At 43.3% G+C, this 13,599-nt stretch overlaps 1 protein-coding gene across 4 annotated transcripts in view; it reads left to right on the plus strand.

The window, feature by feature from the left end:
• The first annotated feature begins 569 nt into the window (after nucleotides 1–569).
• Nucleotides 570–13,599, plus strand: part of LOC122940230 (speckle type BTB/POZ protein) — a 37,110-nt gene continuing 24,080 nt past the window's right edge. Inside the window, exons 1-7 of one of the 4 annotated variants that reach the window (XM_044296743.1) lie at nucleotides 570–741; nucleotides 1,833–1,925; nucleotides 4,051–4,181; nucleotides 4,266–4,387; nucleotides 6,090–6,241; nucleotides 6,328–6,455; nucleotides 7,769–7,946. In XM_044296743.1, coding sequence (XP_044152678.1) covers nucleotides 4,104–4,181; nucleotides 4,266–4,387; nucleotides 6,090–6,241; nucleotides 6,328–6,455; nucleotides 7,769–7,946 — 658 coding nt within the window. In that variant the 5' untranslated portion in view covers nucleotides 570–741; nucleotides 1,833–1,925; nucleotides 4,051–4,103. Of the gene's footprint in view, nucleotides 742–974; nucleotides 1,283–1,679; nucleotides 1,768–1,832; nucleotides 1,926–4,050; nucleotides 4,182–4,265; nucleotides 4,388–6,089; nucleotides 6,242–6,327; nucleotides 6,456–7,768; nucleotides 7,947–13,599 lie in introns of those variants that run through there. The other 3 variants (XM_044296746.1, XM_044296745.1, XM_044296744.1) reach the window with 3 other exon arrangements.

Consider the following 13,599-nt stretch of genomic DNA (forward strand, 5'->3'; position numbering starts at 1 on the left):
GCTTTAGCAATCACCTATTGTGAATGGTGGATCCTGTCTTATCTATACACAGAGGTGATACCATTACAGGCTGGATTAGAATGACAGATAAGCAGGTAACTTCACTAAAGTGATCCGTAACAGACCAAGACGTGGCGCCTATTATTAGACTTAGTGGCCAGGATTTTATGGTTTGTGTTTAAATATGGATACTGAAATGGAAAGTAAAAAATATCAAAAATTCTAAATATGTTAAACATATAAAAAAATGTAAACGATAGGTAATTTTCTGATAACACAAACAAGTAGTACAAATAAGTCTTTGTTATAACCGGTTTCATCTCCTAAACCCATTCTAGATAATGTATTTAAAGGGCTGTAAGCGATCTGTCTGTTAGTCTCCATTCTTGTATCTGGCCAGCTTGTATTGATTGCTAATATGGTTTTAACTCCTCCGTTTTCCAGCTGTGACTAACCATGCTGAAAAAGATGTGACCTGTGGATGAGGTGATGAGGGCATACTGGAAAACTCTTCCTTCTTCTTGGAAAAATTGGGAAAGTTACAGCGCATGCGCAGTTCTCATGGAGGGCTCGCCCAGGGTGCGCGATGACGTCACTGGCGATCCACGTCCCTTCTAGTATGTGTGGCGTCCAGTACCGGCAGCGCAGAAATCCTGTCTTTCCGCGGTTACGAACCGGACCCTTTGCTGGTCACTCGCGTTAACTGACACAGTAGGATGTCAAACCCCAACAAGGCAACCGGTAGGTATACCATGAGAAACTTGCAATGCGCATGTGCCGTGTTTACCTTTTTTTTTTTTTTTCCATATAGTATTACGCATGCTCCGTCAGACTTTGTACTGCGCAGGCGCGCTTCCCCCTCCTCCTCCTTAGCTTGAACTGCGCTTGCGTAGCGTCTACTATTTCCCCCATATGGAGGAAACAGCGATAATGGGTCTGCGCAAGCGCACTACCGCCTATCGGCTTACGCCTGCGCCGTGCAGCTCTGCAGGGTTTCTCTCCTGCCAGATAGTGAGCATTCCTTGGTCCCCATATGCTGCCACATTGTGAGCCGCCCTGCCTGTTGAGGTTCTAGGGGACCTTTGGCAGTGGTCAGCAGGGGGTGCTGTGGATTACTCGGGTATTGGTACTGCGTAGTTCGAAGGGGAGTGAATTGGGGCCCCTGGGAACCTGAGGGGGAGGGGCTACGAACCAAGAACTGACAGCTTATTAATACTTGGAATGAACACTTCCTGTGCTTGTGGGGTGATCAGTATTCTGAAATAATACTGTCAATACAGAGGTATAGTGCTTGTGTGTGTAGTGCTGTGTCTGTCACTAGTTACATTGTTTCACATAATATCTTTAGAGGATGTGATGATCGGCTGCCGGACCTCTAGGGGAAGGTGTATAGCGTAATCTAGATGATCGCCGCATGTGTAGAGGATCAGCTGTACCTGGCGCCTCGTCGTATATCTTCATAGCAGGACAGCGCAGGCAGTGTTATGCATTTTTCCAATCCTTCTGTTTTGCCCTTTTTTGTGATTTCTGTGATTTTTATTTTTTGGACATCCATATACAGTGGATTAGATTTGCTCTTCGTTCCCCCTGCGGTATCTACGCTTCATAACTATAGATCTTTTTATGTTTCCCTTATCATCGCTTGATTATATTTGATGCACTAAACCACATACATGCAGGGGAAAATATGTGGGGCATGCGACTGACTGGCTCGACCGGCTGTGGCGTTGTCACTCGGCGATGAGGACTTAATAGGATATACCCTAGGTAATGTAAAGCGCGCAGTGCATTCATGAACGCTATTTTTTTTTTTCTATATTTTTTTTCCAAAGGTCACTGTCATTAAGAACTTGGGTTGGAATTTAATCGTCTGTGAGACAACTGCTTGTACAGTGGCTGCTCTGAGCTTTCTACGGTATTGAAAGGTAAGTTGGAAGGGTTGTCCTACCTTGCTGTTTCCACAGTGAGATGAGAATAAGCGCTGGCTGCGCGGAAACTATAGATCAGGCCTGCGCTCCACTGTTCTTGTAGATCCCATTGAAGAACAGCTACGCAAATAGCATAGCAATATCTGTAACTCAGGAGTTATAGAAGCAGCATAGTTTGTGCTGCTATGCTTTGTATGTAGCTTTCATTCACTGTAATGAGAGCTACAGAAATAGGGGAGCGCTAGTCCACTCTGCATTTTTTCCGTGTGGCCGACGCGTAGTCTTAGATCACTGTGGAAACGGTGGAATGGGACAACCCCTTTAATGTGAGTTGAACACATAGAAATGAAAGGAGTGATAACCCGGAAGTCATCTTGGTACACAGATTGCGTGGAAGCAAAATCTTATAGGACCAGACCCAAAACGCGTCACAAATTGGTTACAGTAGCTGGGTCTTGTCCCCCAAGATTTTGTTCATTGCATTCCCTTGTTTATGTAGCAAGACAGTTCATGTCTTGCTACATTATGAAATGTATAATGGGTAAAGGGGTTGTCTCATCTCAGACAATGGGGGCACATCGCTAGGGTATGCCCCCATTGCCTGATAGGTGCGGGTCCCACCACTGGGACCTGCACCTATATCAAGAACGGAACTCCGAAAGTCGAGGAGGGCGCACTGCGCATGCGCAACCTCCTTCCTTCAATTAATTTCTATGGGGCTCGGCTATTTCCTTCAGGCCCATAAAAGTAAATGTAAATGGTGGCCAGTCATACGTGGTGTGCTCCCATTCACTTCTATGAGGAGAGCGCTTGGTGGTGGCCAGACCGGAGTCCTCCAGCCACCACTTTACTGGGCTCCGTTCTCAATATAGGTATGAGAAGGGGCGCCCGGCGGCCACGGCGCACGTGAGTATAATGCTGCTCACTGACATATCGTGGCAGCCAGGACTTCAGTAGCGTGACTCCTGGCTGCCATGGTAACCGATCGGAGCCCCAGCATTACACTGCTGGGACTCCGATCGGAACTGCCGCTCCGTGATATCGCGGTCCGGCGATATGCACGAAATCCATACCGTGGCACAAATTTCTATCCTATATCGCCTATACCGCCCACCCCTAGAGCATATACTAACAATATGCCCTCATTGTCTGAGATGAGACAACCCCTTCAACTCTTAGCTGTGAGGTCCAGGCATAGTCACCCACTGATGACCTCGAATGTAAGGACTGTGGTGCCTTGAAAAGCACTGTAGCCCTTTGGTTCCTGACTCTTTCATCTGAGAGGTGAATACAAGCCATATACTGTAATGCAAGTCTACAACCTTTCTTCTCCTCTGCCTTTAGAAGGTGTCTAGAACCGAAGAGTTATAGTGTTCTGCAGAGTATTGCAGCCCCTTCATTAATGGTGGTCACAGCCACAAATAACAGCGTGTGTCAGAACAGAACCCGCTGACATGTCAGGGTCTCTTTCTACCTTCAAATACACTTTAAACTGGTGTTCTCACCGTATAAAGTGAGAGTGTATCACTAGGACATGCCACCACGTTCTGATTGGTGGCATCTGATGTCTAGAACCTCCACAATACTGAGAATGAAGGATCAGCAGCACTGGTATAATAATATGTCCACTTCTAAGTTTAACCGGCACAGTGGTGCACCCGACTGAACAGGAAACCGCAGCAGATGGGCTCTGCAGGGAAAGGGACGCAACGCTTATTCCAAGGATTTCCACTTCATATGATGGGAATACCCATTTTCTTGGACTTGGATCACTAATATTAGATTGGCTGGGGTCCCGTACCGAGCACCCCACCGATCAGGCTGGAGAAGGCTCAGTCCACTGTGTAGTTTCTGGTAGCAGTATACTACAGCTCAGCTCCCATTCACTTGGGGTGCTGCATTACCCTGCACAGTGGACGGAGCAGATGATCGGAAAACCCCTTTAAGGTTTCTGTATTGCAGAGCCATAGCCACTTCACTTCACAATATGACGTTCTATTAAATATGCCATAGATGTTTTTTATTTATTTTTCTCTGGGTGTCATTACACATATGTCAAACGCAGATTTATAATATGGCACGTGCAAGTGTCCTAAAGGTCTGATATTTTTTTTTCTATCAGGAGAAGGCCCTTTGGGCTCCTTTCTCCGCTCCACAAACGTTTCCAAGCTGGCGATGTCGCGAGTTCCAAGTCCCCCTCCCCCGGCTGAGATGTCCAGTGGTCCCGTGGCTGAAAGCTGGTGTTATACTCAGGTGAGTTACCAACCACCATATAACAGAAAGGTTCCGTTGACATCTCCTCTTCATAACTGAGAATGGGAATTGTTCTCACCACAGATAAAAGTTGTGAAGTTTTCATACATGTGGACAATCAATAATTTCAGCTTCTGCCGAGAGGAAATGGGCGAAGTGATCAAAAGCTCTACATTCTCATCAGGAGCCAATGATAAACTGAAATGGTAAGAGCACGGCTCTCTGCAGCCTCCCCGCACTGACACACGTTTGAGATCTGCAGAAATAGTCTAGAAATTATAATTTAGTATCTAAATTGCCCACTAGAGGTTGGCAAAAAGCTTTCTGATTGTGCAATGAGAAAGCTTCATGGATTTAAAGTCCTCTTATGGCTTTGGTGTCGGCCCTAAGTAGACACAGGCTGTTTTATGGCAGCCTGGGGTCCATTTACAGAGTACAGACTACCATAACGAGGCTTCCTACCAAAAATATGGATGACCTATGGATTAGATATGCCATGATTGTCTGATTAGTGAGAGTCGGACCATCAGCAAACTTTATTGGTGGGACAGCACAGGGAGCTGTTCTAATACTTAGTATATAGGATTTTTATTTACCTGATAGGTTATAGATTATTAAATGTTCTCACCCATTAGACTTTTTGTTGTATATTTTAGGAAGAAAACTCACTTATCCATGAAAATCTGATATACTTTTGTTGAAATTTCCAAATAGGAGGCTGTCTGAGTCCAGCCTCTTGTTTCAAGATTGTTGAATTTTTATATGACTTATACAGTCCTGTTAAAGTGCATCTGTTAGCAGATTTGTACCTATGAAACTGACTTAGGGTCCATTCACACATCCGTGGTGTATTGTGGATCCGCAGTACACCCGGCTGGCACCCCCATAAAAATGCCTATTCTTCTCCAAGAATAGGACATGTTCTATTTTTTTTCCGGAGCTGCGGACCGGAAGATCGGTGGCGCACTCCGGAAATGCGGATGCGGACAGCAGAGATCCAGCTGCTACCTGGCAAATATGTCGGGCTAATTTCTGGCATTCTCTGGCAGCTTCGGATGCGAAAGTACCCTAACCTGTTGCATGTGCACTCACAACTGAAGGGATCTGTGTTGGTTCCATGTTCAAATGTGCTCACATTGCTGAGAAAAATATGCTTTTAATATATGAAAATGAGCCTCTAGGAGCTACGGGGGCCTTGCTGTTACACCTAGATGCTCTGCTCTCTCTACAACTGCCGCACCCCCTGCACTTTACTTCTGAGACCTAGGCAGTGAAAACATCATCATGCCTGGTCCTTTCAATCAAAGTGCAGAGTACGGCAGTTGCAGAGAAATCTGAGCCTCTAAGTGTAAGGGTCCATTCACACATCCGTAGTGTATTGCGGATCTGTAATACACCGGGCCAACACCCCTATAGAAATGCCTATTCTTGTCTGCTATTGCGGACAATAATAGGACATGTTCTATTTTTTTCCGGGAGCCGCGGACTGGAAATGCGGACAGTACAGTGTGTGCTGTCTGCATCCTTTATGTCCCTATTGAGAATGAATGGGTCTGCACCGGATGCGGACCCGTTCTACAGACATGTGAATGGACCCTAATGGTAACTCACCCGTTGCTCCTAGAGGCTCATTTGCATATATTAAAACATCATTTTTCTCAGCAATGCGGGGACATATGAACACGGGACCAACACAGATGTCTTCAGCTGCCAAGCGCACATGTAACAGGTCAGCCAGGTTCATGGGTTCAAATCTGCTGAAAGATGCCTTTTATCATTGAAGACCTGTCCTACACCAACAATGTGTGATCATTGGAGGTCTGACTTGGTGAATAGGCCCATGATCAGCAGGATGAAGAGGCATCTGCTGATGGATGATAATATCTCGTTCTCCTCCTTTAACTGCAGGTGCCTACGGGTAAATCCTAAAGGTTTGGATGAAGAAAGTAAGGACTATTTGTCTCTTTATCTGCTGCTAGTCAGTTGTCCAAAAAGTGAGGTGCGCGCCAAATTTAAATTTTCCATCCTCAATGCCAAGGGGGAAGAGACTAAGGCGATGGGTATGTAGTTTAGTTTATCTCGGTTCTAATTCCAGTAATTTTCTCTTGGTCTCAGTGTCATCGTATTTTCATGTGTTCTCTTTCAGAGAGTCAGCGGGCGTACCGCTTTGTCCAGGGGAAGGACTGGGGTTTTAAGAAGTTCATTCGTAGGGATTTCCTGCTTGATGAGGCCAATGGTTTGCTCCCGGATGACAAGTTGACACTGTTTTGTGAGGTATGCAATTGTACTGAACCCAAGCCCCTCTATATAGAGTCTGCTTTGAGGGGTATGGACTATAATAAAGTTTTTTTTTTTTTCATGCGAGCCAATAAAATGCCTATTGTCCAGGACTAGTTGTTGGGGGTCTGACTCCCAGCACCCCAGCGATTGGCTGTTACATCGCCTATCTACATCTCAGTGCCATTCAAGTGAATTGGATTGAGCTGCAATACCAAGCACAGCCACTATACAAAGTACGGCGCTGTGTTTGGTTACTATGAAGAGGCCGCAGCCCCTTCAAACTGTTGATTGGCAGTGATGCCAGGGTTCAGACCACCACTAATCTGATATTCATGACCTATTCTAAAGATTGGAAGGTATGGTGGGTTCTCAACAGCAGGACCGACTGTCAGGGAACCCTTATTAAAAAAGGGATTGTCCAAAGCAGCGAATCCCTTTAAGGGTTGTTCAGTTTTGGGCCATGAAGTTTAATCATCATATGACAAAATTCCGTAGCGTTCTACTTCCTCTACAAGACGTCTCCTGGATTTTTTTATTTTAAAAAGTCTGAAAACTGGTACAGTCCTAATACTTCTCATACCTGAAAGTTTGGTACAATTGAATCCAGTCGGCAGGAAAAATCTCTCCTCTGTGCCGATAGCTTGTTAGTGTCAGTGGGGTCCAGGCTGCTTCCAGTTGTACTTGCCCCAGTGAGGGCACTTTCACACTTGCGTTTTTCTTTTCCAGCACTGAGTTCCGTCCTAGGGGCTCTATACCGGAAAAGAACTGATCAGTTTTATCCCCATGCATTGTGAATGGAGAGCAATCCAGGATGTCTTCAGTTCAGTCATTTTTGACTATGGTTTTATCTCCGGCCAAAAATCTGGAACACTTGCCTGAATTTTTTCCACAGGACTGTATTAGTGCCGGGTCTGGCATTCAAAATACAGGTAAAAATGTGAGAAAAAAAAAAAATAGAAACGGATCCGTTTGTCTGTATGACAAACAGACGGATCCGTTCTCGCGATGCATTTGTGAGACGGATCCTCATCCGGATCCGTCTACAAATGCTGTCCGTTTTGCATGCAGATTGCCTGATCACTCTGCCGCAAGTGTGAAAGTACCCTGAGACGTGTCCTAGTTTTCCCTAGAATGGTTCTATTCACTGCTGGCAATGTGTTTTCTCTTGAAAATGGTGGAACGTGAAACGTAAAGTAGATTTGAAAGTTGTGTGACTGGACAAACCTTTATTGGCTCCTTTAAAACTGTAGTTAACCTCTGGGGAGTTCATGGGATTAACGCCATAACCTGTGTGTCATGCTCCGTAGGTCAGCGTGGTCCAGGACTCTGTAAATATCTCCGGTCAGAACACGATGAACATGGTGAAAGTACCAGAATGTCGCCTAGCTGATGAGCTCGGAGGGTTATGGGAGAACTCTCGCTTTACAGACTGCTGCTTGTGTGTGGCCGGTCAGGAATTTCAGGCGCACAAAGCCATCCTTGCAGGTTTGTCAAATGAAAGTGCAATGATCCTGCTCTCTGTAGTCTTTCCTTATTACAACAATGAATGGCCACATTCTACAGAAAATCTCTGTGTTCCTCTTGGGCCTTTCCATCTTTATTAATAAAGACAAACATAAAGGGGTTGGTCACGCTTTTCAGGATAGACCACCAGTGTCTGTACGGGCCGACACCTCGTAGGCCCACCAGTCAGATGTTTGGGAGTAGCTCCGGCACTAGAAGCAGTCCCTGGAACTACACTGCTCCGTCCACTGGTTAGTGCAGTGCTGCTTCCGTACACAGCGCTGCAGTAATCGCACTACACAGTGGATGGAGCTATGTAGTTCTACTCTCAGACAGCTGATTGGGGGGGGTGCAGGGTCTCAGACCCCTGCAAATCAGATATGGATGACCTATCCTGAGGATAGGTCGTCAATAGTAAAGGAGTGGACAATCCCTTTAAAGGGAAACTCCACTAAAAACGATGTTCTGATATGTCAAATTTTCATCTGTGATAAAGGAACAGGGATAATTTTAGGGCCGTATAGACAGCGTGTACCCCTCTGCCGCTGCTCAGAGGTTTCTACTGCTGGAAACCTTGACACATTGCAATTGATTTGATTGGACCTTTGCTTTAGAGCAGGCTTCCTCAAACTGCCCTCCAGCTGTTGCGAAACTACAACTCCCAGCATGCCCAAACAGTCTACAGGTATCAGCCTACAGCAGGGCATTGTGGGAGTTGTAGTTTTAAAACAGCCGGAGGGCCGCAGTTTGAGGATGCCTGCTTTAGAGTAAAAGATTTGCTATTGGAAATCTGATAATACAAGTCCTAAAAGGTGTAAGAGACAGTAGAGTCTTTCATTCTGAAATGTGATTTCCTTATATATGTGTGTATGACCTATTGGAGGATGATTTTCCCCTTTAAGTTGGCCATAAACAATAATCACATGTATGTGGAGACTGACTGCTGGTCACTTAACTCTTTGCCCGTAAAAATATCACACTTCACTTAACAACTAATAAGGTAAAAACAGGTGACGCTGTTGGAGCTTTAGGAGGACCTGTCACCACTCCTTACATTCCTATTTTAATAGCTCCATGCATTCCCCATGTAATAACAATTCTGGAGCCTCTATTATTATGGCTCTATGTTGTGCCGTTACTTTTTTACTGCTAGAAGTTATGAATGAATTATTAGCCTTTGGTAAGGGTACAGAGGGGAGGTAACCAGTTGGGGGGGGGGGGTGTACCTGCACAGACTCACTCTCTCCAATCAATGCTGCCATTTTCAGACTGTTCAACTTTCATTCTCCTGATGCTGCAATGGCGAGTGGCATAGAGGAGAATAAAAAGGGTGTATAACCACAGAGGTGGCGCCAATCCCCTAGTCGTAATTTATAACAGTTAGGGGTAATGATGGAAATAATGTGAGGCCTAGCTGATGGACAACAACTACTTATTTTTTGCCCACCTATATATCTGTAAGTGATATGTTTTTAATAGTATAGAGCAATATATTATAAATTCATCACAACATCCATATGGAGGAGGATAAAAGTATTAGAAACAATAATGGCGGCAAACAAGACTCACTTCACCAGGGAGGTGTTTTGTGGGATAAAGCTCAAGACACCCACAAAACTGACCTCCCTCGCCTGGATCGCTCGTAGAAACGTAGAAGAGCCGGCAGTTCCACAATTGGTGCTTCTTGTTAATTCCTTTTAATGGTAAAAACAGGTCTGGTCCAACACGTTTCGGTGTCATAAAGCAATGATATATATACATGACAAACAACACATGGTATATATAGAGATAGACAAATACCGCCTAAAGGGTGACAGATGGTGTCATTTCCAGTTTCGGTCGTACAGGATGTGATGCCTTCCACTGTAGAAAGCACTTGTTCTTTAATGTATTTCAGTAAATGTTTTAACAATATAGACATAATATAACTAAAATTGCAGGGTGGGAGGTGAACCGCTTCGCCTATGTGGGGAGAGAAAGACATGGCAGGCTTGGTGAGAAAAGAAACCGGAGAGATAGTATATATGTGATTATATAAAATATATGTGTAAAAAAAAAAATATATATATATATATAATTATATTGCACAAAAAGATGTGTCACGCATATGGATAACATATTAGTAGTAGTATTAGAATAAGATGCAAAAAACATGATATATGAATAAAATATCAATGTTACTAAGATATCGGGTATAAATGTATGAAAGTAAATAAATACTATATAAACCCCAAAAAACGGGATAAGATATATACATAACGGTGTAGAATATATAAATAATATATAGATGTATAAATATATATTGTAAAAGAAGCATAAAAAAACTCTGAAACTGGGAAAAAAAAGTGATTCCTAATAATATTCAGTACTGATAAATATTTATACATTAGGCTTGGGAGAAAAAATGGGGGGGGGGGGGGGCAGGGGGCGCGCATCTCCTATCCAGGTAAGGCGGTATTATTCATATGTAGGTGATTTCGTGACGCGATAAGTTGGAGCCGGTCGAACCGGTTTTCTTGATGCGGAGGTTATGTTTGAAAATGTTGTATCTGCAATGGTAGGGAACTGGGACTAATAATAAAGGGGGATAAGGTATTGAGTCGATATATCCAGTACATCTCTTTTCTGGAAAGTTTTTGGTAGGAATGTGGAACCCATTCTAGGGGACTTACTGTGAGGAGAGAGGGGTCGCTTTCATGATATTCTAGAAAATGTCTCGGGATGCTATGTGTTAATGTTTTGCAGTTGATATCTGAACGATGTTCATTCATCCTCTCTCTGAGGGTCTGGGTGGTCCTACCTACATACTGTAACATACATGGGCACTGTAGTAAATAGATTACATTTCTGGTTCCACAATTCATTGTGTGCTTGAGGACACATTTTTCGTCAGAGGCGGGGATGTTTGTCTTTTCTGTTATGGGTAATCATATCGCAGCATTTGCACCTTTTTTACTCTGCATTTAAAAGCCCCTTTTTTGTCTTGGTTGTCGGCTTTTATGCAGGAGAGTTTGTTGTCTTTTCGAACTTTAGGGCAAGAGGTTGCGAGAATGTTTGTTTGTTTGTTTTTCAGGGTTTGTGCCCTTCTAAAGTTTATGGATGGGGAAAGGGGTAGTGTATTTTTCAGGATGGGATCTTTCAAAAGTATCCCCCAGTGTTTTGTTAGTTTATGCCTGATTATTGCATTTTTTTTATTATTATTTTTTTTACTCTCTTTATTGAAAAATGACAAGCAAGAAATACAATAAATCAATCAAAGATGAGTACAATGAATTACGCATCACAGTACATAGGGAAAAAGACAAAAATAAATAATTTTTCTTCATCATATCGTTAATAGTCAAGACATGCAATAGAACAACACGTCAATAAACCTCCATTTTAACATAATACCTCGTATTATATACTTTCCAGTGAACACTGATCTGAACTCCCGGAACTGTGCAATGGACAAAGCAATGTGACTAGGTTATAGAATGTAGATGAATTGTTGTGGCAGTCAGAGGAGAAGCACACCAAGGTCCCCATATCTTTTGGTGTTTCTGGGGGCAGCCTCTACGAGAGTAAATGATCTTCTCAAAGGGGATGTTGTTGTTGACAAGGACTTCCCATTGACTAACTGTAGGGGGCCTGTCCGCCATCCATCTAAGAGCAACAGCTTTCCTAGCTAGGAAAAGGACCTCCCTGATAAAGGTAAGGATATAGCGAGATCTTGAACCTTCATCAATAATTCCCAGAAGGAAAGCCTTGGGGCAAACTTCTAAGAAATCTGGGATCAGGGAAGAGATGACATCCACTACTCCTCTCTGGAATGATTGAATGTAACTACAGTCCCACATCAGGTGCCAAAAATCCGCGCTCAGCGGTGCGCACCTGTGGCAACTAGTGTGTGGCCTCCTACCCATTTTAAAAAGCCTAGTCGGGGTAAGATAACACCTATGTAATATAAAGAGTTGTATCAATCTGTTGGTGATTGTTGCATGTTTAACATTTTATATCTGGTAATGAGGTTAAATTTAGGGTCTTTTTTGTTGTCAATTTCAGTTGATTTTGGTTTTAGTGCCTTTTTTTTTTTTTTTTTTTGTTCTAATTTTATGGACTCGTTGACAAGTGTTTTGGGGTAGCCTTTTTCCCTAAAGCGGTTTCGAAGAGTGTGGAGCTGTTGCTTCATAGTATTATTGTCAGAGCAATTTCTTCTTATTCTTTTCATTTGACTAAACTGATGTTTTTCTTCCACTTTGAATGGTGGCAGCTGTTATAATCTAAATAACAGTTTGCGTCAACTTTTGAAAAAATGTTTATGTGGTTATTTTGTCAGATACTGAGGTCAGGTGGATGTCAAGGAAGATGGCTTTGTTGGGGTTATACTTAAGGCTGAAGGTCAGGCCCCAGTTGTTAGTATTCAGGTTTTCAGTAAATGATATCAATTCTTCTACATTACCCTCCCAAATTAAGATGATGTCAGCAATGTAACCGTGAAAGAATTTTATATTCGAATGGGAGAGTAAACCATAATGTTCTTCGAACAATCCCATGAAGAGATTGGCATACGAGGGGGCAAATTTGGGGATTGACAAGGGATTTAAGAATTTTGGGTAGAAAATAGAAGCGTGCTATTGATGGATGGATGGAGTGTGGAGAGGAATTGTTTATCTTTTTTTTTTTTTTTTTTTTTTTTTTTGGTCGATGATGCCCAATGTGAAACCAAATTCTACCAATTCAGTCAGGTCCTGTAGGGTCATTGTCGAAGACCCTGTAGTATTCAAGATCTGATAGAATCCTATTGGATTTGGCTAGATAATAGTTGTGGTCCATAATGACGATTCCACAGTCTTTATCAGCATTTTTTATACTATTTCCTTATTGTTTTTTAAGGGTATTTAAGTTTTTTTTTTTTTCTCACAAGGACTGAGGTTGCTGAGTTTTTAGAGAGAGTTTTACCACAATCTGAAGTGAGCAGTGTCCTAAAATCGAGTACTATTTTAGGGTAACTCTCAAGATGGGGGGCCTCTGCGCTCTAGGGGATAGAATGTGAATTTATTTTTTAGATTGGATGGTATAGGAGTGGGGTTGTGTAGTGAAGGGGTTGTGCTGGTAACATGGTCATCCTTAGTTTCTGATGGGGTAATCGTAGTTTTATTCCGGCAGCCTTTTTCCATGCGCTGCCGTGCCTCGACGGAACTCCGCCCCTGCCCCCATTATAGTCAATAGGGACGGAGCTACAGTCCAGAGGCACACTGTCCCTAGCAGCAGAACGGATCCAACAGGCTGTTCACCCGCTGGAACAGCCGGCCGGAGGTCCATGCTGATAGTGTGAAAGTAGCCTTAGGCATCTCGTTATTGATGTGTGAGGTTGATGTGCCTACTTTCTGTGGGTTGGCAGGGGCTAGTTCTTTTATGGTGAAATTTCGTTTTAGGGTAAGTTTACGGATGTCTTGGTTCAGATCGACAAACAAACAATTCAAAGGAATCAGGTTCGTTAGTCAGTGCTCCAGACAAAAAAAAAAAATAACCAGGAGCCATTGGCTCCTAAACTAAAACATTTTGGAGCCAAATTTAAAATGCATATCATTTTAAAAAGTACTTGACGTAGAAGATGAGACGCAGGTCACAGTAGTGAGCCAGCACTACATAT

The sequence above is a fragment of the Bufo gargarizans genome, chromosome 6 (genome assembly GCF_014858855.1).
Source record: "Bufo gargarizans isolate SCDJY-AF-19 chromosome 6, ASM1485885v1, whole genome shotgun sequence".
In the NCBI taxonomy this organism is placed as follows: Eukaryota; Metazoa; Chordata; class Amphibia; order Anura; family Bufonidae; genus Bufo; species Bufo gargarizans.